General features: G+C 42.4%; 1 protein-coding gene across 1 annotated transcript in view; it reads right to left on the bottom strand.

Moving 5' to 3' along the window:
- Positions 1–260: 260 nt before the first annotated feature.
- Positions 261–25,135, bottom strand: part of LOC142107885 (uncharacterized) — a 28,220-nt gene continuing 3,345 nt past the window's right edge. The window contains exons 2-5 of the mRNA XM_075191528.1: positions 19,126–19,233; positions 3,960–4,112; positions 2,227–2,373; positions 261–501 (exon numbers count right to left, since the gene is read on the bottom strand). Of these exons, the coding sequence (XP_075047629.1) occupies positions 353–501; positions 2,227–2,373; positions 3,960–4,112; positions 19,126–19,233 (557 nt within the window). The 3' untranslated portion in view covers positions 261–352. The remainder of the gene's footprint in view (positions 502–2,226; positions 2,374–3,959; positions 4,113–19,125; positions 19,234–25,135) is intronic.

The raw sequence follows: 25,135 nt of genomic DNA, 5'->3' as shown, positions 1-25,135 counted from the left end.
CAGAGAACTCCTTTTTAAAGGCAAGGTGGGAGTGTCACCTGTCCATCAAGCTAAGGCTGTAGGAGCAAACTTTAAGCAAATATTGCTGTAGGTTTGCACCTCACGCATTTTACCAACAGGTTGTTACAGTAAATCAATTAGACTAGAACTAACATGACATGATGGAAAAAGTAGTGTCCTCAAAGCAGAGGTCTCACTCTTCTGCTCCCACAAACAAACAAACAAATAAATAAATAGATGTTCCCCAGAAGACTGGAAAAAAAGATTGATGTGCCACACTTTAATTTCAGTACTGCAGTAATAGGTATTCAATACCCTTTATACATGAATCTGAAACACAGATACCCCACCATCATGGTATCGGAGCAGAGCTGTTTCCGGCTGAGCACTGCAGAGTGTTCTTCCCACATATCTGGGCTTTAGGGTACAAAGGTATATCATCAGGATGTTCACAGACGTTCTCCGTCACACATCCCTGGAAAGCGTTTGGCTGGCAGGTTTCTAGAGACAAAGACATAATGAATTGGTTATTGTCTACCATATCTGAACCTTGAGATCCACCTAAAACTGGTTTCCCTTTCCTTTAAATATTTACAGCAATATAAACATTTCTTGGAAGATTAGTGACCATTTATTTGCAGACTCAATCCAGATATGAGTTTAATGTTCTTCAGTCTTCTAGTGGGATCCTAGAATCTATGTTTTGTGTCCTCTGATTATAGAATGTGTCTTCTGTTATACACTAAATAATTCTACTGCGATCTGCCTCTTTTGAGTTCCCAGCACAATGGCTTGCTGACACTTGAGTTCCCGGCAAAAAGGGGATGACCATCAATGATCAAGGGTACTGTGACCATATCTGCCAGTCAATGTCACCTTAATTACTTATACCTACTGGGTTAGTCATCTTTCAGACAATCTTAGCTGCACAGATCTGAAAGTAAATGTTGTTTTTTTTTATTGACCAGTCAATAGAGGTCATTAATGTAGTTATAAGGTTTGGACTGCAACAAATATACTGTTTTCCTTCTTTTGAGATGTTAATGACCTATTTTTGAGTGATTACACCTAATTATACAGGTATGCACATGGCTGATTGCGTAACGCTGGTGTTGGCTGCAGAGGTGAAACGTAGTTCTATCTGTTAGTAAGGGCTGGGATGTTCCTTGCTATCTGCAATTAAGAAATATTTAAACTTCAAGCAATGAGGTGTGCTTTTATGAGATATTACTGGTGTAATGGGAGCAGCCACAGACCACCCACCTACATAATGACTTGATCTTTACATATCATCTAAAGCTTCGGAGATAAGGCATTGGTTTCTATACAGTGCTCTCATTGGGATGCCTTTTGCATCATCCAGGCCACTTTATACAGGAAAATGCAGTTACAGGTGCTTTACTACCCATATAATAAAAACATTAAAATGCACAAATATGATATATCAAATGATGACAAAAGCATTTAAGAGAGACCACCCTTCATGTAAGAGATGCATGAGGGGCTGGTCCCAACTTAGTAAGGGTTGTGTTAGATACAATTATCATTATTTATTTTGCATATAACAGTGTATTTTGGTGTTTGGGATCTGGACATCCTTATTCCTTTGTCAATGATCTTATGGCTTTGGGCAAACCATACATGAAATATCTAGCAGACACATTGGGGTTAATGCAGAGATGGAAGCAAATTGGGAATGTACATGAATAAAAGAACACTGAAAAGTAGAGTATTTCAACCCCATACATATCTGGAGATGTGTTCACCTCTGCATCATCAATCAGTAAGTATTTAAAGCGGCCCCTACAGCAGGTGCAAAGTGTACGCTTCCTGATAGGCGTGTAAGTGTGTTTCTGCAGGTCTGCATGAGCCTCATTTGCATAAACACGCCTTTACTGTACTCAGCCAATGTTTGAATGCTCCTTCCCACCCCTGTCCCACCTGTCCTGGGGCAGACAGGTGTAAATCCCAGAATTGCACATCTGCATAGGTGCTTCTGCATAGGTGAATCCATTGTCTGGGCATGTGCAAAGCGATTTCACACAAGATACCCAACGCAAACTGGCGCATATCCCCTTCTGCATCAGTCTTGATGTAATATTGTATGTATGTAATATAATGCCACGTATATTAAACGTTAGTCAGATCATGCCTCGATACTTAGCTTACGCTAGAAGAGTCAAGTTGCAATAAGGTTCCCAGTTCTCTGTGAGCTACAGATCGTACCAAGCATAACGTATTGTCCTGTAAACTTTAGACATTTGGTCTCAGAGCCAGTGCATCGAACGGTGCCATTGACCACACAACTGTCTACATAGATCTGGTCGCACGATGGACACTCAACACCATTTTCTGTGTCGTTCCGAGGAGGAACTGAGGATATAAATGGTAAAAATAAAGGTTAGTTGATGAATTCAAGAAATAATATTTGCAGCTCATTGAGTATTTCATTGCTTAGGGTGCAAATAAAAGGAAGTTGTACTTGTTGAAAAGATGGCTAGCCTAGTTCTGCCGCATGTATATAAATACAGGTCTCAGGCCAGTTGCTATTAAGGAATTGATCCATACAACTGAAGCTGTGGAACTAATTAATTTTGCTGTTAGAAAATGTCTCAATGAGAATGTTTAAATATCTAAGTCTTCATTGGGCACCTGTCTAAAAGAGGACATGCAAAGCACATTTACTTCCTATGGTGACTTGACAATAGTTCTCACATCTACTCCAGGTGGTAGATTTACTAAAGGTTCTAAAAAGGAAAAGTGGAGGTATTGGCCAAGGCAACCAATTAGCTGCTAGCTATCACTTTCTAGAATGTACTAGATAAATGATAGCTATAATCTGATTGGTTGCTATGGGCAGCAACTTTTCCTTTGTAGACGGATTAGTAAATCTAAGTTCCATTTCAATATGGGCGGCAAGGGACTTAGGAGGTATAAGATGTAAATGAACATTAATTGCAAGTTTACTTGGTCAAGAACACCTAAATTGGCCAAATATTGCACCAAAAGGTCTGCTCGGAATCAGACTGCTTTTCCGTGTTATAGTTTCCAGTTGTCCGGTGACCACATTGCCATGTGTTTGAGGTAATCTCCTGGTTGTTATGCCTTGAGTCTTCTGTGATCTAGTTGGAATGCCATATAACCAAATCAGTACCATTTGGCCTATCATGAGTGTCAATCATATTGACCACAGATTAGGTTGTTTGATGATCGCATCGAATAACTAGATCTGTCTCTAAGATTCTGGCAAAAATGTTTGTTGGGGATGTAGTATGTATTCTGATACTATGCTGAAAACCCTCCATTGAAGGTCTTTGTTTGAAACCGGTTCAAATGGAAAGGGCGGTGTAGGTTGTGTTGGGTGGCAACGACTTTTTTATTTTCCGCAGTTGTAATAAAAGTCCCTCATTAGCCAATTTTATAAAATATATACTGCAATATGTACTGATGTGAGAACAGGGGTATAATATCTTCCATACCCACCCATGCGGGTGCTATGGGGCCCACTGCGAAGGATGGATGGCGATGCATGTCCTTTCACTTCAGGTGCCCCCCCATTGCCCTTGTGAGCATGCAGCAGGGCATATACATGCACAGTGGAGGCCCATTTGGGATTTCAGTGCCAATATGATCATTCTTCTGAAATAGAATAATAACTGAGACCCCAAATGGGTCTCCACTGCGATCGTGATGCCCTCCATGTTCTCTCTTGAGTGTACTCAGTCTCACTTTCACAATGTTTGACAGTCAGTGATACTGGTGACTTGGTAGTAGTAATTTTCTTCTGTTTCTTTGCACTTACTTTGCTTTTTATAATAGGTTATTTAAGAGCTACTAGAGTACTATGGATGTCATTTGGTATCACTTTCATTATTGTGAAATGGTCCACGTTAAGCCACTATACAAAAACTATCTTAACTACTAATACAATCTTTATGCTCTCTCGATGTTCCTCTTACCCTGGGCAGTATTATTGTTGCAGTAGTCTGTGTCACAGCATGAAGACATGTGGTTAGTCTTAAAGTTCCCCGAAGATAAACTGTATGTCACGTTACACGTCTCTAGGTTTAAAGCACACGTTTTCTTCACTGTGTATGTTGCGTTTTCAGTTCCTGTTAGGGAGACATATGTTTTATAGTCATGGTATTATTTTCAGAGAGATGTGTACATAATTAACGGAAATAAAGAAATATTTTTGTGCTTGTGTAGATGTATAAAAGTGGTCAGTTTATAATACACCTGCTCATACCCTCAATCAGTGACAGCATGATAAGTGCAGACAGGTCCCCAAGGCTCATCTGTGTGGGCCATTTAGCAGAAGAATGGGCAATTCAGAAGCTTTAAAGGGGAAGTCAACCTTTAGAGAGTTGTTTGATCCAAACAGATTTTTTTATTTCAGTTCCCAAAAGATAAGCTCAGAACTGTGGATTGGATATAATTGTATCTACACAGCAGCTTAGTTGTAGAAATCTTGGAATTCTCTGAAAGTGGACTTTCCCTGTAAGGGACTTTGAACACGACATAGTAGGAGGCACAAGTGTATCACTAATAGCAACACTGAAGTCAACCAACAGAGGAATACGACAACAGTTGTGCTGAAAGAGGCATATTAGAATACACAACTCCCCATATCTTGCCACCGAAATGATCCCTCAGTGCACATGTGATTCAGTAATTAATTAATCTCTAATTGCTCGGCATTCTGGGAGCTTCTTCTGGAATTGGAATCCCTTTGTCCCTCAGTTTGAGAACAGACTAAAACCAATTATCTTTGTAACACATGGTAGTTAACGATCCGATCACTATAAATAATATTCCGGCAACTGATACAACGGTCAGAAGCAAGGTTTTAAAGGACCTGCCAAAATATCCACAACATTGGGACCTCACTCTCTGGGAACGGCCAAACTTCCTCATCCAAGCCAAAGATCGAATTTTCCATCCCTAATGATCTCTTCCAATAGAAGTCCTACCCTTTGGGTTGCATGGGGCACCTGCCACCTTCCAAAGGACCATGAATAAATTGCTACAACCCCATACAGCTTATGCAGCTGCTTATTTGGATGATATTGTGATCTAAACCCCTGACTGGAAATCACATCTGGCCAAAGTCGAGGTGGTCTTAGCTTCAATAAGGTCTGCAGGGCTGACATCTAATCTAATTTTGTTTGACTGTACATCATGATTCTACTTTTTCCAATCCTTCACCTCAGCTTTATCCCAATATTCTACCTTCTCCCTTCCTTTGAATTCGGCTTCATACATAACTGTTCTTGGCTGGACTTGGTGCGTCTCTGATTGCTATCCCAACCAAGTGGTTCTTTCCTGGGAGGTGCCAGCACTGTGCCAGAAGGTAGGAGAATGTGGGTTGGGCATCCAGGGTCGCTCATGAGGTGACATCTTTTGGAATTCTATTTATTATGTCTTTGAAATAGGTAGCAAAGATATAGGCTGTAAGAGAGAAAGGGTGAGGTATTGCAAGTGGGCAGAGAAGCCAGTTGATGGTGGCAAAGAGGTGACAGTGGTTAGAAAACTGGGTGGATATTAGAAAAGTGAATTAGGATACATTTATAGTGAGGGAAGTCGATACTTGAAAGAGATTTCTTCCAATGGGGCTCTGCAGTGCGCAAGCACTTTTGCAGGTAATGCGCCTGTTTGCTGTGCCACGATTGAGGTTTGGATCACTGAATTACACTGCTTTATCTAGATTTGAAGTGAATGTGTTGCAGAAAGAGGCAGCCAAATCAGAGGAGGATAAAGTATGGTGTAGTTTTAGTCTAGGTGAGAAGTGGATTGGGTCACAATGTAAGTGTTGCTGTGTGCATGTGGATTTAGGTGTGGACAGTGAAGCCAAGTTCAAGGAACTAAAAATGAGCAGAGAAGGAGAAGACAAGTGATTTGGAGTTGAGACAAAAAGTCGTAAGCAAGTAAAAGATGATTTGTGGTGGCAAGGACAATAGTGTATTTTTTTTTTCTACTGAAGCCCAAGGAGCGTGCCCCAAATCTCCCAGTGCAGTGCAAAAAGCCTGTGTTGGCTCCTTGGGTGTTTGGATCATTCCATTGAGGAAAAGGGCAAAAAAAGGTAAAAAAGTGCTTGGTACTAAGTGCTATGTGTTATTATATAAATTGTGTCCACAGGCCACAGCCCTACAGACAGTGGGTATAAAAAAAATCTGTCTTTCCCTGCTATAAGGCCAGGGCAAAAAAATAAAAGTGGTATCCAGGTCAAGAAGTGTGGGGGCTCGTCCCTTCGCTCTCCGTCCACCAGTGCATTTTCAGACACCCCACCAGACCAGATTACTTGGGGAACATACAATCTCAGGCTCCAGACACCACAAATCAGAAAATTCCCTGACCTCTCTGGAATAATAAAGAACGACATTTGATCTTAGGTCGAGAAGCGGCAAGGACATTATTATTGTCAATGAAAAATGTTGAACGCATCTAGTTTTAGAGTATGAAGATCATGGCTGAGTGTGAGTTTGCTACAATCAGATCTTGCATTCCAGGGTGAGGAAGGATAATGAAGATATCTGGATTAGGTTGGAGAGAGTTGCAGTATGAGATGGAGGGAAGTCTTGGGGTGAAAGAGGAGTGACAGCAGATAGTGGGGATTGATGAATACAGGTCTGGGTCAGCTCTGCTCTAACAAATGATACACTGCAGGATATGTCCAATACATATGTGGAATATAAAGTCAGGCACAGAAACATAATTCAGTTATTGTCACCTGTTATAGCTATTAATGACAAAACATTGAAAAATGAAAAAATATATTTTTTTTCTCTCCATAAAATACATTTATTAGGATGTTATTAATGTCTACTGTACATAAAATACATTTATTAGGATGTTATTAAGGTCTACTGTACATAAAATACATTTTTACAGTTGCTCCTGATTGCAAACACATGTTCTAGCATGTATATGAGACCATCATCGCTAGTAATCTGCACTTACACCAGACCTACAACCGGAACAAGTGAAATGACAGAAAAATACGTACCTTTGAGATGCCCAAAGCTTGAATCGGACGCTGCTGATTACGCTCTATATTGGCACACCCTTACTGTATATTGACTACATTCATACGCCGATTTCTGATCCCCTATCCACCCTTAACATTGTAGTCTGTAGTAAGGGTCCTTTGTGCTCTAAGATGAATTGGACGTTGCTGCACTCTCTGGGCATGCACAGAACAATTTGACACAAAATATGGCACGTATTGGCATTTATGTTCCTTAATGAATAAGGCCCTTTGTGGCTATCTTATAGATGATACCTGAAATTCATCACACAGTAAGGTTTCAGGTTTGTATCTAACTTAATTAAAACTTAAGTGTAGCTAACTTCAATATTTTTCTCTCTCACTAACTTCCCTAAGTGTAAGGATGCCCCAAAGGTCTCTCTTTAACCACTACCACAAACTGCCCCGAGCCGTGATTTGTCTGTTGGACAGGTGACCACACCAAAATCATCATCATCACTCTACATATCACTGGTCACCTTCCCCTCCTATAGTCCTTGACATGTACACACCCCACCACAGAGCAGAATGATTTGACACCATTGTTTCAAAGCTCTAAAGGTACCTATGTAGAAATATCAGATAATCAGATACCAAAGGCTTTTGCAGTCAGGGAAATAGAGGACTCCAGTTGTGGCTGGACTCTCTCCACTGATGGTCAAACAGAGGTTTACTGAGTTTGCTGAAACTTGCAATTCAGAAACATGGCCCATTCCTGATACAAAGTAACCGATTGAAGACACTGAGAAAAGTTTCTAATCTTGCTTAAAGAAAGAAATGGTTCAGTGGGCTACTAACCAGGTTCTTTACGTGCAGTGATAGAGGAGGCTCTGGTTTGAATCCCCTTTTTAGTTGATTGAAGACATTGAGAAAAATATAAGTTAGCTTACTTGACAAGTAATGAGGTGGCCATGGACAGTCATAGTAGAGGCCCTGCTTTGAATTCCGAGTGGCTTCATTTTTAGGACATTTCATGTTGCTACAGGCTTGATGAAGTCCATGAGAAAAGTTTCTTCATATGTTCAACAAATGTTCTAGCTTGGTGGTCTGATAGCTAGATGATATGTTTACAGTTTATAAGGATTTGCTTTTTCGAGTCCCCAGTCAGGTAACATTTACAGCTCCATTGATTTTGCTCCAGGTCCCTGGATGGCATTGATAAAAATCTCACTGCTGCTTATGTTGTGTACTGGCTCAGTGGTATAGTAGCCAGGTTGCTGACTGTGATGCTGGAGTTCCCAGTTTGAATCCCCTGACAGGCTTGATGGTCTTTCCTAAGTCATTATCCTGCTCTGTGTGCTGGTTATTGGGTTTTCTTCTGGTTGTGTTAATTTATCTAGCATTCTTTGATAAACTTGGCTGTTGTGTATAAAACTGCAACAGCCAATGTATGTAAAGACAACTCTTTCTTACATGGTTAACTTGCCACTAGACTACTCTTTTCTCAATCTTGACAGACACTCTGCTGTCAGTTGAGCACTTTACTGCTTGCCCACTAACTTATGCCCTCAATGTGAATAAAGAAAGTCCATCCTTCAGGGAAGTAGGAAGACTCTTCTCAATGTCATGAAACAGCCAGGTGCACCAACAAATGAATAAAGGGGGATCTGAAACAGGACCTCAGCCATCTAAGGTCAGGAGAGCACCTGGCTACTAGTCATCTGAGCCAACACATGGTGTAAGCAAGCAGAAAGACTTTTCTCAATGTCTTCAACAAGCCAGGTATAAAATTCAAGTTACAAATGCAACAACTGTTTGTGGATTTGAACTAAGACCTCAATCATCTCTACAAACAGAGAACCAGGATACTAGACCACTGAACCAGCTTAAGCATATGTAAGTGATTTTACTCAGTGTCATAATTCATCCTGGCAAAGAAGCCTGTCTTGGCGTTCAAACCAGAGGCTCCACCATTAGCTGTGAACAAAGACTCCAGACACAAGTCTACAGAGCCAGGTTGTTTGCTAGGTATTGGGGTGGCAGGAGATTATGATCAATGTCATCAACTAGCCTGGAGCAATATCCAAGGTACTAACAGAATGTTATCTGTGAGGCCCCAAAGGTCTCTCTTTAACCACTGCTCCCAGCTGCAATTTGTCTACTGGAGAGATGAGCCCCACCAAAATCATCATCATCATCACTCCACATATCACTTGTCACCTTCCCCTTCATACAGTCCTTGACATGTACAAACCCCACCACAGAGCAGAATAATTTGATACCATTGTTTCAAAGCTCTAAAGGTACCTTTGTAGAAATATCAGATAATCAGATACCGAAGCATTTTGCAGTCAGAGAAATAGAGGACTCCAGTTGTGGCTGGACTCTCTCCACTGATGGTCAAACAGAGGTTTATTGAGTTTGTTGGGACTTGTAGTTCAGAAACATGGCCCATTCCTGATAAAAAGTTACTGGTGAAAGACAGTGAGAAAAGTCCAGCACTTTGCTTAAAGAAAGAAATGGCTCATCACACTGGTCACTTGTCTCTTTGCTTGAAGTGATAGAGACGTCTCTAGTTTGAATCCCCTGTCTGGTTTCATTTTAGTAAATTGAATGTTGCAGCGGCTGATTTAAGGCTTCGAGAAAAGTATAAGTTAGCTCAGTTGACTAGTAGTGAGGTGCCCATGGACGGTCATAGTACAGGTCCTGCATTAAATTCCAAGTGGCTTCTTTTTTCACACATTTCATGTTGCAACAGGCTTGCTGAAGTCCATGAGAAAAGTCTCTCCATATCTTCAAAGAATGTGCTAGCTTGGTGGTGCAGTAGATAAATGGTCTGTTTACTGTCTACATGACTTCCCTTGTTCAATTACCTGGCCAGCTGACAATTACACCACCTTTGATTTTGCTCCAGGCCCCTGGATGACATTGATAAAAGTCTCACTGCTGCTTAGATTGTGTACTGGCTCAGTGGCATAGTAGCCAGATTGCTGACTGTGATGCTGAAGTCCCCAGTTTGAATCCTCACACAGGCTTGATGATTTTTCCTGTGTCATCAGCCTGGTTATTGGGTTCTCTTCTGGAAGTGATGATGTGTTAATTTGTCTAGCATTCTTTAATAAACTTGGCTGTTGTGTATAAAAGCACAACAGCCAATGTATGTAAAAGACAATTGTTTCTTTTACATTATTGATGTGACTATTCTTTTCTCATTCTTGAGACACTTCATTTTCTCATTCTTGATGGGAACTCTGTTGTCAGTTGAGCACTTTACTGTTTGCCCACTAGACTGGACTAGTCACTGGACTAGTACCCATGTGCTCTACTAACAGAGATGTTGAAGTCTTGGTTTATGTTCCCAAGATAGCATTATGTTAGTACTTTGGATGTTGCTCCAAGCTGATTGATGACATTGAGCATAATCTCCCTACCAGTCCTGTTAAACCAGTTGGCTCTGTAGACTTGTGCCCTGGTTCTCTGTTCACAGCTAAAGCTGGAGTCTCTGGTTTGAACTCCAAGTGAGGCTTCTTTTAACTACCTTGACTGATGCACCAGGTTTAATTATGACACTGAGGAAAACCACTTACTTAAGCTTAAGCTGGCTGGGAGGACTAGTAGCCTGGTTCTCTGCTTGTAGAGATGCTTGAAGTCTAAGTTCAATTCCGCAAGCAGCTGTACATTTTGTACCTTGGATTTTACACCTAACTTGTTGAAGATATTGAGAAAAATATCACTACTTTATTACACCAATTGTTGGCTCAGTTGACTAGTATCCAGGTGCTCTCCTGTTGTTAGGATGCTTCAGGTCCTGGTTCAAATCCCCTTTAGAACATTGCTGGGTGTACCTGGCTGTTTCATGATATTGAAGAAGAGCCTTACTACTTACCTGAACGGATGATCTGTCTTTAGTTAGTCCCAAAAGTCACTCAATATCTGCAATATGCGGTATAGTGCCCAACTGGCTAACACAGTTCCCAACTGGCTAACACAGTTCCCAACTGGCTAACACAGTTCCCAACTGGCTAACACAGTTCCCAACTGGCTAACACAGTTCCCAACTGGCTAACACAGTTCCCAACTGGCTAACACAGTTCCCAACTGAGAAAAGAAGAAAAGTAATTTAGTGGAAATGTAAGAAAGTAGTTCTGTTTTCATAACTTGACTGTTGTACTTTTACACACAACAGTCAAGTTTATTAAAGAATGCTAGACAATTAAGACTTCTAGAAGTGAACCCAATAACCAGCCCCTGAACAGGCTAATGACATAGGAGACACCATCAAGCCTGTCAGGGGAATCAAACCGGGACCTTCAGCATCATAGTCAGCAATCCTGGCAGCTAGCCATCTGAGCCAGTATATGAGCAAACGAGCAGCAATGAGACTTATATCAATGTCATGAAGGGGCTTGGAGCAAAATCAAAGTAGCTGTAAGTGTTACCTGACTGGGGATTCAACCCAGGAACCATATAACCTACAATCAGATCACCTATGTACTGAGCCACCAAGCTTGATTGTAGATATGGAGAAACTTTTCTCATGGACTTTATCAAGCCTGTTGCAATATGAAATGTGCAACAGGCCCATGGACAGTCGTCTACTATGACTGTCCATGGGCACCTTAGTACTCTCAACTGAGCTAACTTATACCTTTCTCAATGTCTTCAATCAGCCTGCTGCAACATTCAATGTATTAAAATGAGACCAGAGAGGGGATTCAAACCAGAGGCTCCTCGATCACTGTAAATAAAGAACCTGGCTCCTAGCCTGGTGAGCCATTCCTTCCTTTAAGCAACAACGCTTTATTGACTTGAAGTTCAGCAACATGGACCATTCCTGATGCACAGTTACTGATTAAAGACAGTGAGGAAAGACTCCACATGTTGATTAAAGTAAGGAATGGCTCACCAGGCTAGGAGCCAGGTTCTTTATTTACAGTGATCGAGGAGCCTCTGGTTTGAATCCCCTCTCTGGTCTCATTTTAATACATTGAATGTTGCAGCAGGCTGATTGAAGACATTGAGAAAGGTATAAGTTAGCTCAGTTGAGAGTACTAAGGTGCCCATGGACAGTCATAGTAGACGACTGTCCATGGGCCTGTTGCACATTTCATATTGCAACAGGCTTGATAAAGTCCATGAGAAAAGTTTCTCCATACCTACAAGAAATGTTCAAGCTTGGTGGCTCAGTACGTAGGTGATCTGATTGTAGGTTATATGGTTCCTGGTTTGAATCCCCAGTCAGGTAACACTTACAGCTACTTTGATTTTGCTCCAAGCCCCTTCATGACATTGATATAAGTCTCATTGCTGCTTATTATCATGTACTGGCTTGGATGGCTAGTTGCCAGGATTGCTGACTGTGATGCTGAAGGTCCTGGTTTGATTCCCCTGACAGGCTTGGTGTCTCCTATGTCATTAGCCTGTTCAGGGGCTGGTTATTGGGTTCACTTCTAGAAGTCTTAATTGTCTAGCATTCTTTAATAAACTTGACTGTTGTGTGTAAAAGTACAACAGTCAAGTTATGAAAAGAGAACTACTTTCTTACATTTCCACTAAATTACTTTACTTCTTTTCTCAGTTGGGAACTGTGTTAGTCAGTTGGGAACTGTGTTAGCCAGTTGGGAACTGTGTTAGCCAGTTGGGAACTGTGTTAGCCAGTTGGGAACTGTGTTAGCCAGTTGGGAACTGTGTTAGCCAGTTGGGAACTGTGTTAGCCAGTTGGGAACTGTGTTAGCCAGTTGGGAACTGTGTTGCATTTTGCAGATATGGAGCATATGGAGCAACTTTTGGGACTAACTAAAGACAGACCATCCTTCAGGTAAGTAGTAAGACTCTGCTCAATATCATGAAACAGCCAGGTACACAAAGCAATGTTCTAAGGGGGATTTGAACCAGGACCTGAAGCATCCTAACAACAGGAGAGCACCTAGATACTAGTCAACTGAGCCAACAATTGGTGCAATTAAGTAGTGAGATTTTTCTCAATATCTTCAACAAGTTAGGTGTAAAATCCAAGGTACAAAATGTACAGCTGCTTGTGGAATTGAACTTAGACTTCAATCATCTCTACAATCAGAGAACCAGGCTACTAGTCCTCCCAGCCAGCTTAAGCTTAAGTAAGTGGTTTTCCTCAGTGTCATAATTAAACCTGGTGCATCAGGCAAGGTAGTTAAAAGAAGCCTCACTTGGGGTTGAAACCAGAGACTCCAGCTTTAGCTGTGAACAGAGAACCAGGGCACAAGTCTACAGAGCCAACTGGTTTGACAGGACTGGTGGGGAGATTATGCTCAATGTCATCAACCAGCTTGGAGCAACATCCAAAGTACTAACATAATGCTATCTTGGGAACATAAACCAAGACTTCAACATCTCTGTTAGTAGAGCACATGGGTACTAGTCCAGTGACTAGTCCAGTCTAATGGGCAAACAGTAAAGTGCTCAACTGACAACAGAGTTCCCATCAAGAATGAGAAATAGAAGTGTCTCAAGAATGAGAAAAGAGTAATCACATTAATAATGTAAAAGAAAGAATTGTCTTTTACATACATTGGCTGTTGTGCTTTTATACACAACAGCCAAGTTTATTAAAGAATGCTAGACAAATTAACACATCATCACTTCCAGAAGAGAACCTAATAACCAGGCTGATGACACAGGAAAAATCATAAAGCCTGTTTGGGGAATCAAACCGGGGACTTCAGCATCACAGTCCAATGTACTAATGGGGATTTTAACCAGGACCTCAGCCATCGTAAAGTCAGGAGAGCACATGGCTATTAGTCCTCTGAGCCAACATATGGTGTAAGCAAGTAGTGAGAGACTTTTCTCAATGTCTTTAAAAAGCCAGGTGTAAAATCCAATGTACAAAAGCTACAGTTGTTTGTGGATTTGAACTAAGAACTCTCACATCTCCACAACCAGAAAACCTGGATATTAGTCCTCTGAGCCAGCTTACACTTATATAAGTGACTTTTTCACACAGTATCATAATTCATCCTGCTGCATCAGGCAAGGTAGTTAAAAGAAGCCTGCCTTGGGGTTCAAACCAGAGACTCCAGAATTAGTGCTGAACAAAGACTCTGGACACAAGTCTACAGAGCCACCTTGTTTGCTAGGTATGGGGGGTGGTGAGATTATGATCAATGTCTTCAACCAGCCTGGAGCAACATTCAAGGAATTGACAGAATGCTGTCTGGGAGAACTTCAACATCTCTGCTAGTAGCGCACATGGGTACTAGTCCAGTGACACAGAACAGTGTCTTTAGGAGGTAAGACTTTCTAAATGTCACCAAGCATATGCAATATCCTAAGTACTAAAATGATACCTGTCTGGAGATTCAAACCTGGGACTCTATTAGCTTTGGCTTGCCCACTAACTTATGCCCTCAATGTGAATAAAGACAGATCATACTTGAGGTAAGTAGGATACTCTTCTCAATATCATGAAACAGCCAGGTGCACCAACCAATGTACAAAGGGGATTTGAACCAGGACCTCAGCCATCTAAGGTCAGGAGAGCACCTGGCTACTAGTCATCTGAGCATCTATGGTGCAAGTAAAAGAGATTAATTTTCTCAGTGTCTTAAACAAGCCAGGAGTAAAATCCAAGGCACAAACGGTACACCTGTTTGTGGATTTGAACTAAGAACTCAATCATCTCTACAAGCAGAGAATCAGGCTACCAGTCCTCTGAGCCAGCTTAAGCTTATGTAAGTGCACTTCCTCAGTGTCCTCATTTATCCTGGTACATTAGACACGGTAGTTAAAAGAAGCCTGTCGTGGGGCTTAAACCAGAGGCTCCACCACTAGCTCTAAACAGAGAATCTGGACAGAGCCAGGTTGTTTGCTAGGTATAGCTGGGGGAGAGGGGGGAATATTCTCAATGTCATCAACCAGCCTGGAGCAACATCAAATGTACTAACAAAATGCTGTCTGGGGGAACCTCAACCAGTACTTCAATATCTCTGCTAGTAGAGCACATGGGTACTAGTACAATGACCCAGCACAGTATCTTGGCAGTAAGGCCTTTCTACATGTCACCAAGCATGTGCAATATACTAAGTACTAAAACGATACCTGTCTGCAAATTCAAATCTGGGACCCTACCATCACTGGCAGTGACATACTGGGCCAGCTTATGTACTTTTCTCAATGTCACAAAGCAGACTAGTGCAACATTCATGGTAGTAAGAGAGAATACACCTAAGGATTTAAGTAGCAAGCTCCATCATCACAGCCAAATGAGTACACACAGATTTTCACAACTTCAAGTAAAAAGGAAGATGTATAAAGCTGTCTTCATATTATGCTGTGTTTTGTAAGGGTTATATCCTTATAAATATTGTAAAGCAGTTTTTTATTTCTAAAAGGGCAGGAGACCCCAGCTACATTGAGATTCGCCATGGGATTCGGCAACAGTGCGGCTTGCTGGTTGAAGAGTTCATCCCACTATTAGATGTATGATTGGCTCAATTGCATCCTTGGGATGACTACAATTAATATAATCAACCAATTCCAAGAATTAGTATGCTTGTGCCCGTATGTAGACTTTTTGGTATCGTTGACATTTGTCTCCTTACACCAAGGAAAGCATACAGTAAGGGTGTGTTTACATAAATGTGACTCAACTAGACGTGGACACATACACAGATACATCTATCAAGAGGAGTATATTTTGCATTAGGGCTGGCAACAATATCAGCAATGGCGATGATTAGCTAATTGTACATTAACCCCCCAGTTTATAAAACTGAAATCATTAGCATTTACTTGAACATGCCCTTTCTGTACTCCCCTACACGTGCACGCTCTTTGCCTGCTTCGATTCGCCTCTATAGGTGTAAGGAGTCGTATACACAGAATGTGATTTGCATGGCTAACAAAGTCTTTTTGTGCACACCTGTAGTAGTGAAATTGATATTGTACTCTCAACAAATTTATTGCCTTGTGTACAGTCAGGTGAAAAAAATTTGTGTAAACATTTCGCTTATCTTTATAATGATTGGTTTATTCAAATTTAACCATTGGCTCAATAGGTAAAACTAACAATACTCTGAATGCGGAACACGTCAGAACCAGCCCATTTACCTCAAGTAATCCTAATTAACAGTGTGTTCTAAAACAATAAAGGCATTCATAAATAAAAAGGTTCAGCAAAATCTGACAAAGTTAATCAAGGCCTAATAGTAAATGAATCAGATCACAAAACAAGTTTCCTGCAGGTACGGGGTGGTGATGTAGACCGCTGGTGGCTTCCCTGGTTGCCATAGAGCGGTCTCGTTGTTTTAGAGCAACAGGCAGCCAATCGCGAGGCTGCCTGTTGCTGAGTGTTGTGGGGGCTGCGCCAACAGAGGCTGTGTGTCACTTGTGCTGTGTGACTCATGCTGTGCCAACTTCCACCCAGATCCGGACAGAGGTCAGCAGTGCTCAACACAACAGGTAGGAACAAGTTATTTTTAACAGAGGATACGTGAGAACAGGAGATATGTGACAACAGGCCCAACAAGGGATATGTGAAAATATAATATGTATGTGTGAATGGCCCGTGTGTATTAGCCTAGGGATCCGTTAATTTTTTTTACAAAAAAATTACCAACTTTTTCAATGGAGCTTATACCTTGGTGCCAGTGACAGGTAACTGTGTTTTTACTATTTGTAATTTGTCTGCTCAGATGTATGAACACTTGAAGAAAGAATAGTTATATATAACAAATCTTATACATTCCCCTTTGGCCATTTGAGGTGTTCGGAGGTATGAAAATGACCAACAGCTGATAATCACGTTCTCACACATTAACTGAACAGTTTGTCTGCACAGTTTGTTTGTATCAATAAAAATCATATTTTGCTCTCTGTATTGTGTGGTTGTCTCAAGGTTGCCCTCTGTATTGTATGGTGTTCACAAGAGTGCTATGTATTGTGTGGCGGTTGCAAGGTTGCTATTTATTGTGTGGTGGTCACAAGGGGGCTTTGTATTCTGTGATGCGGTGTGGTCTTCTGCTGGTGTAGCACATCCACTTAAAGGTTGGATGTGCTGTGCATTCAGAGATTCTCTTCTGCATATCACCCATGGTTGATTTACTATCGCCTACGTGTCAGGCTGGCCATTTTCTTCTGACGTCTCTCTTAAACATGGCGTTTCCACACACAGAATTGCTGCTCTGGTTTTGAGCACCGTTCTCTGTAAACTATAGAGACTGTTGAGTGTAAAAATTCCAAGAGATCAGCAGTTTCTGAGATACTGAAACAACCCGTATGGCACCAACACTCATCCTACAGTAAAAGTCACTTGAATCACATTTCTTCTCCATTCTGGTGTTTGGTCTGAATTACGATTGTAATTTTTGACCATGTCTAACAGGGGAAGGCAGTCAAATTTTAGCCTGGGGAGCAAGATTAGATTCAGCAGCCTATTAGGAACATTTTAAATGAAAAAAATGCAGGTGGCCCAGTGACCCAGCCCAAGGTAGCCCACTATGGACCGGGCCGGGGAACAGATACCCCACTGTTCCACAGACCAGTCAGCGCCTGATAACTGCATGCTTTTATGCATTGAGTATCTGCCACATGATTGGCTGATTAGATATTTGCATTAACTAGCAGGTGTTCAGTTATACTTAATACAGTGGACAGTGAATGTTTATATATTAGGATCAATATAGATACATACAATATACAGTGTTTTAACTTCACCTCTCAACTGTCCCGATTCCATCAGGATAGTCCCGATTTTAGGGGACTATCCTGATTAGCCAGGAGCTTGTCCCAGCATGAGGAACAGCTGGGACGTATTCCCACTCTTCACTTTACATACATGCTGTGTGATCCAGTTAGTGGCACACTCTTTATATAAGGGAGGATGGGAGGGAGATGTAGGTAGTTGGAGGGAAGTGCAAGCTGTGCCCTCCATGGTGATGACCACGCCCAAACACAGATGGCCACACCCACACATCACTGGCCCCACCTCTGGTGGGATGGCACTTCCCCTAATAGGCACTTTATTATTTTCAGCTCCAGGCCCATGTGGCCCTTAATCTGGCCCTGACTGCGCATTACCCGGGTTTAGGTAGGATATCACTAGCAGCTATGAATAGCAACAGACCGAAAAAGTGGACAAGGGATGATTATTTATGGCTGTGAGGTTTGTTTCTGTCTGTGTAGATCTGTGCGTGAGTTGGATGAAGAAAAGAAAATAGTTTTATGGGTGCAAGCTAGCGGTGTGGAAAGTAGGGAGTAATGAATGGGGGTAAGAAGAGCTGGTGAGCAAATTGGAGTTTGTAGAGAAGTGTGGTGAAAAGAAGGTAAATTGAGAAGGCATAGAATGTGTATGTATTTGGAGGTGTGTTTGCATGTAAAGTGTGTTTTGTGATTGAGGATAGGAGGTATTAGGGGGACCAGATATGCTCTATAACTAGAGATCTCCTATCCCTCTACTGGTTACCAGGAGAGTTCTGGGTTGTCCTAGGTTCTTCACAGTGATGGAGATGAAGCTACAACCATAAATACTTAAGTTAACATATGACAGGTGTGTATTAGCCAGAGGATGGCAGAAAAACAGGGCATGAGGGCACTCAGGTTTTTAGAAATACGAGCTGGCACTGGAGAATGGCCAGATTTGGTGGCATTGGGTTGTTATGGGTGAACATGGATCCAGGCTACCACTGTCAAAACAAATGAATAGTCTCCTAGGAAGCACAGGCAGGCTCCCAATCTAAGACTGGTCCACACATTCATCTTCTGATACCCAACAGACATACTCTTGTTTCTCCCTGCAGTTACCTGCCAGAGCTCTACCATCCAGACAAATTCCAGCTAAAGAACCCAGGATTCTTGTTCTTCTGTAATGGTTTGGAGGAACCCTCATTCCTTCATTGCAGCATGAGGATCAAACAATAGCTATGCTCCTAAGGACAATTTGCAATGACCCACTGCGCAGGAGTGGTTCACCGTCTCTACGTAAGTAATAGATACATTATGCAAAAGTGTTCACTGGCTCTGGAGAGTCTCATGGTCACACTTTCTGACTACTTGTTACAAGGCCTGTACGGTCACCGAGATGACAGCAGGAACATATTTCCTGTTGTTGTAACTTACTAATAAAACATAGAGATGAAAAGTAGCCTCAGCTAATGGTAGGTTATGTTGAGTGTATTACTTACCGTTTATTTCCATGGTGACATTTGTCATACAGGTTCCACAGGTCACCAAGTTACCCACGCAATCCAGACCATAGTTGTTAGAGCACTCTACACATATTATGCAGTTACCTGGAGAGGCAGGAAGCAGAGCAATTATAATGTGATAGGAACCTGGCCATTCCTTCCTATGTCTCACTTACAAATGTAATTTTTATTGTAGATATCTATTACCTATAGCAAGATTAAATATTTTATAGACCCTCCAACATGACCCCTTAAACCCAGTAGACAATGATCTGCTCCCAATCTTTCCACTTAATTTACTATTGATTTTACCAGTGCTGCATTAAAAAAAGAAATAAAAAAATTTGGCAATTAATTAATTAATTCAGCCCATGTAACTGCAATGGTAAATTAAGTTGGAAGTTTGGTATCAGAGTTGTCCACTCTGGACATAAATGCATGGATATAGTTCCAACAATCCGCAGCACTTCAAAATCACATAACTTTATTCAGTTACATAAGTCCCTGCCTCAGTGGAACGTACAGCTTGCAGTTTAGAAAATTATAGCACTCATGTCATTGGCTGCTATGGCCAATTCCCCATTTCTACACAATGACATGTGAAACTGTTTTCATAAATGTACCTCATTTGAAATTGTATAAACACATAACTACTACACAGAAAAAACTGGCAGGGGTGGCACTATCTAAGGAAGTGGAATATCCAAATGTAGACATGCCCATTAATGTAGAATATGAAGGAGTACAGTGTTAAGTTGATCTGTCTAAATATAGTTACAATTTCTTATTACATAGCACATTAAAACAACCCATGTGCAACACAGTTGATAGCAAATGAGCTTCCATTTTGTGTTTGAACACTACATTTATATTTATATATTATTCTACTTTTATTTAAACAAGCAGGATGTTTTTGCTAAGAAGGTTAGAGAAAGGTTTTTAGGCAGTGTGAGTGAAAAATCTGTGGTGGGAGACATCCTGTGGAATTGATTAAGATAGTTATGCAACTGAAACGGATAGTCCATTAAATTGCAAAGGTAAGCAAAAAAGCCAATAAGATATACATTTTGCTTAACCAATCATATCCCGCCGTGATGACTGCATAGACACACATTTATTTTAGAAGGTATGAGAAGCTACCAGGATGCTGTTTGTGTTCTATCGTTCCTTAACACAATTTCATACCTCTCAACTGTTCCAATTTATGTGGTATAGTCCAGATTGGGAGATATGTCCTGCTCACTGCTGTTCTGCAAATCAGAGCAGCTGTGAATGGGTGGTGCGCGAACCTGCCACAGGTGTGTGCTAAATGGAGATGAGTTGGGGGGCGTCAGAAGCATTAGACAAGCGTCTGGGGGATGTTGCATGCATCCAATGTGAAACTACCACATCCTCCTTACGGGTGGTATCCCAATTCCCAAAGATACTGTGACGCTGGCATCTTGTATACTGAATTTTTGGCAATATACACTCTGCTGTTGCGGTAGCTCAGAGAAAATAAAGTTTCACATAGGATATCATCTGTTTTCTTCATTTAAATGTAACCTTCTAATGATAATTTGTGCCTCAGTATAGTTCCTATTTAATCTGAGTTATCCCTTGTCTGTGGACAGCCTTTTCTAATGCCAAAATATTTGTGTAACCCTCGGTGCTCCCTGTACATATGTGGCATTGGGAGTTTTAAAACCTTCATGTAACATCCTTCTTTCTCTTCAGCACTGACCAGAGACAAAGAGGGAAGACAGGGGATTGAGCTCACCATGTAGAGCATACTGGCCCACGTAACAGCTGTCAATACTGAGCAGAAGCACCTGAAATCGAGATTTCCCTTGCTCTGGGAATGTCAGAGCTGATGCTGAATAGGTGTGAAGGAGAGAGGAGAAGCACGGGAATATGGTTGCGTAAGTAGGTGTGACTATTGCTTGGACCATGGCAGCACATTGAGAGCCACTAGAGAAGGAGAGGCAACACACAAGAGACTTAGCACAGAGGAGGGTGCAATTGCAGACAGAGGGGAACAGGCAGAAGGAGAGCTATTACTACAGAGGGGCTGTCTGCCATAATAATTGTCATATGCTAACATCTCATCGTCATTGTAATTATGAGCTGTGATATTTTCACCTTCAAAACTTATGCTGATGTATACCATTTCATTGCTGATTGTAATGTAAATATATTCATGTTAATCTTTGGTACCAAATCTCTTATTGTCATTTGGTTTGTAACCTTCTATTCTTCTGAAACCATAACCTAATTCACCTTCAATTATTTGAGGGTTAGTCCCTCTTTTCCATCGTTATACATCGATTTGCTGGTTTTCTCACTTCTAGACCTAGTAATGAATGTGCCAAGTGGCCTGCCCCTTTTGTTTGGTGTGTGTGTGCCGAAGTAATCACCAGATATTTCCCTTTGAGTTTGAGAGGAGTTTCCTGAGTCAACTCGTGTTTGACATAGCTAAAAGCTGTAATCCCGAAGAGTTATTGTCTAACTTGGCTGGAGTCACTCCGTCAGAGAAGAAGTGACATGTTGTCACTCACCGGACTGTGAGTGCTTCTTCCCGGACATTTAGGAACCGTGGCCGTCCTCCATCCTGAGGGACTGCGCATGCGCAGCCCTTTCTATACCTCCAGTGTATGTTCCTTTAACTTAATTGGCAGATCAGGCAACCTCCCTATATTAAGCACCTGTGGTCAACACCACGTGGCCTGATCTTGGAGTCTCATTCCCCATGAGTCTCTGAAGGTGTTCCTGTGTTTCCTCGTTTATTCAGCCCAGCTGTTTCCTGTGGTTTCCAAACCACTTCTACCTCTGTGGTTTCCAAACCACTTCTACTACTGTGGTTCCCATACCACTTCTACCATCTACTGTATCATCGTGACTGTGAGCTGATTCCTATCCGCTGCCTCCGTGCACTACAGTCTTCTAACCACTTCAACTCTACCTTGTATCATTGGGACTGTTAGCTGATGCCTATCCGCTGCCTCCGTGCACTACAGTCTTTCATTCACATCCACTCACCTGTTCATGATTGTGACTGCCAGCTGATTCCTATCCGCTGCCTCCGTGCACTACAGGCTTCAACCTGCAACTCGTCTGTGTTTCATCATCGTGACTGTTTGGCTGATTCCTATCCGCTGCCTCCGTGCACTACAGTCTTCAACCTGCAACTCGTCTGTGTTTCATCATCGTGACTGCTCGCTGATTCCTATCCGCTGCCTCCGTGCACTACAGTCTTCAACCTGCAACCCGTCTGTGTTTCATCGTGACTGTTTGGCTGATTCCTATCCGCCGCCTCTGTGCGCTTCAGTCTTCAGTCCTTGTCAACTCTCCCGTGTTTCCTTGAGTCTGCTGCCACTATTGCTACCCGCTACTCTCCGTGATCAACTGTTCCAGTTCAACTCTGCTCCGGTGTCCCATCGTTACTGCACCTGCTGGTTGCTATTGGCTACCTCCGTGTTCCCGCAGAGACCCGCTGCTGTTACTTCTCAGCGCTACGCATCCATCTACTGCTGATCCGCTCTCCACGCCTTCCTGGGTTCCCTGCTGGTCTACCTACCTGTGCGCTGCACCTGCTAGACCACCGCTTCACCCATCCAGGGACTTTGCATCCTGCCGGCCTCCTGCCGTTCAGGTATCTCTGCACTTCTGTCTGACTGCCTTCTCCTGAACCACGGTATGCATACTTCCCATTGACTGTGCTGTGTATTGCATACCTTGCTGGACTGTGTTGGTTCTCCTCTGGAGTGTACTATCCGCTGAGTCTATTGCCATCATTGACTGTGTTATCTCATGCTGGATTTCTTCAAGAGACTTTCTATATTGGCAGTGTTGTTCAGTCATTTATACATTTATATTGTGCATATTACTGTGGATCAAAGTCAAGGTGCCCGTGTATATATTGTGTTGCAGTCTCTCCCCGTGCACCTCCTCACATATATATTCAGTGGTTCAACTTGCTAGTGGCAGACCACTGACCCCTGTTTACAGTTTCACCTGTTCCAGTATCCTCTCACATAGCAGTGGTACAACTTGCTAACGCAGACCACTGACTCCCCGGATACCTCCACTTGGATTCCATTCCTTCACTCAGACAGCGGTACAACTTGCTATCCGCAGACCGCTGACTCTCATCACCTCCTCGTTTCTGTTGGACATTCCTCCTCACTATAGCAGTGGTACAACTTGCTACCGCAGACCACTGACTACCTTCACGTGTCCTTTGTCCATACAGTTCCTCGTGTATTACTACCTCCATATTGCCAGTGCTGCTAGTCATAGACTTTCCTGAGCATCTCATCATCTGCTATTTCCTGTTCCGTGATCACCCTGCTACCAGAGTACCATATTACCACCTATCCTGCTCTGGTAAGCCTATCACCTGGTGATCCCTGGGTAAAGACTCCTAGTGCCCGTGACAGTAAGATCAGGCCATGACAGACCCAGATACGGAACCTACAGCCAAAGAGATGCTGCGGCATCTGGTTACCCGTATTGAGCAACAGGAAGTTCGCCAACGGCATTTACTGCGGTGTTACCAGGCGTTAGCCTCCCAAAGACCGTCTGTGCAAGATGCCACAACTACTGTTGATGCTCCTGTGCCTTCCTCCGTTTCCCCAGTGCCATCCCGGGTGTTTACAGCTTCCACGCTTCACCTGCCTACTCCGTCAAAATACGATGGAGACCCCAAAACTTGTAGGGGTTTTCTTACTCAATGCTCAGTTCATTTTGAGCTCCAACCTCAAAATTTTTCTACCCATCGTTCCAGAGTGGCCTATCTTATTTCATTGTTTTCTGGACAAGCTCTCGCATGGGCTTCCCCTCTGTGGGAAAGAAACGATCCATTGTTACAGGATAGTGCCGAGTTTATTTCCACGTTCCGAAGTGTATTCGATGAACCAGGTCGTGTTATTTCCGCTGCATCTAGCATTCTCCGTCTTCGCCAAGGATCTCGCACTGTGGCTCAGTACGTCATTCGATTTAGGATCTTAGCCTCTGAACTTCAGTGGAACACTGAAGCACTAGTTGCCGCCTTCTGGCAGGGGCTTTCCGATAAAATTAAAAACGCACTGACTTCACAAGAACTACCCTCCTCTTTAGAAGATTTGATCTCTCTTTGCCATCGGGTAGACCTGAGGTTTCGTGAAAGAGAACCTGAGAAAACAACTTCGGTTAAAACACCTCTTCTCTCAAATCCTCAATTTCACCCAGCTTCATCTCCGGGGATACCCATGGAGATAGGTCGCTCCAAATTAACTTTAGAGGAGAGGGACCGAAGAATAAAGAATAGACTTTGTATCTATTGTGCCGATTCTACGCATATGCTCAATTCTTGTCCCAGGAAATGCCGGGCTCTAACCAATACTGGGGAGATAAGGTTAGGGTTCCTGGAGTCCTCTCCATCTTCTACGAAATTAAAAGCCTGCACTTTTGATGTTACGATTTCCTCTGCTACCAAAGCCTTTGAGTCACAGGCATTGATTGATTCCGGAGCAGCAGGAAATTTCATTTCCAAATCATTAGTGAATCAATGGTCCCTACCAGTGATTACTTTGAAAACACCGATTACTGTGACTGCTATGGATGGATCACGTCTCATCAATGGTCTCATCACCCAGAGTACGTCTCCAGTAACGCTTCAGATTGGTGGGTTACACCATGAAGAGATTTCGTTTTTAATTCTTCCTGTTACGACAAGTCCGATTGTCTTAGGCCTTCCATGGCTTCAGTGTCATTCTCCCCAGATTGACTGGCGCACTTCTCAAGTTATATCTTGGGGAGCTGAATGTCATCATCGTTGCCTCTCTCAAGTGGTTTCATTCAAAAGACAGCATTCGTCTATTCCACCAGGGCCTCCTCCACAGGATCCTTCATCTACGGATCTGTGTGATAAGGTTCAGTCTGAACGCCTTCCTCCTCATCGGGCGTTCGTGACGTCATCGGACGTTGAAGATGGATCTCAGGAGTCATCTTCAAAAAGTCAAGTGCTGGTGGTTCACGGTCACCATCC

This window comes from Mixophyes fleayi, chromosome 11, assembly GCF_038048845.1.
Source record: "Mixophyes fleayi isolate aMixFle1 chromosome 11, aMixFle1.hap1, whole genome shotgun sequence".
Classification (NCBI taxonomy): domain Eukaryota; kingdom Metazoa; phylum Chordata; class Amphibia; order Anura; family Limnodynastidae; genus Mixophyes; species Mixophyes fleayi.
The sequence above is the reverse complement of the archived record's forward strand: the minus strand, read 5'-3'. Positions and strand labels throughout refer to the sequence as shown.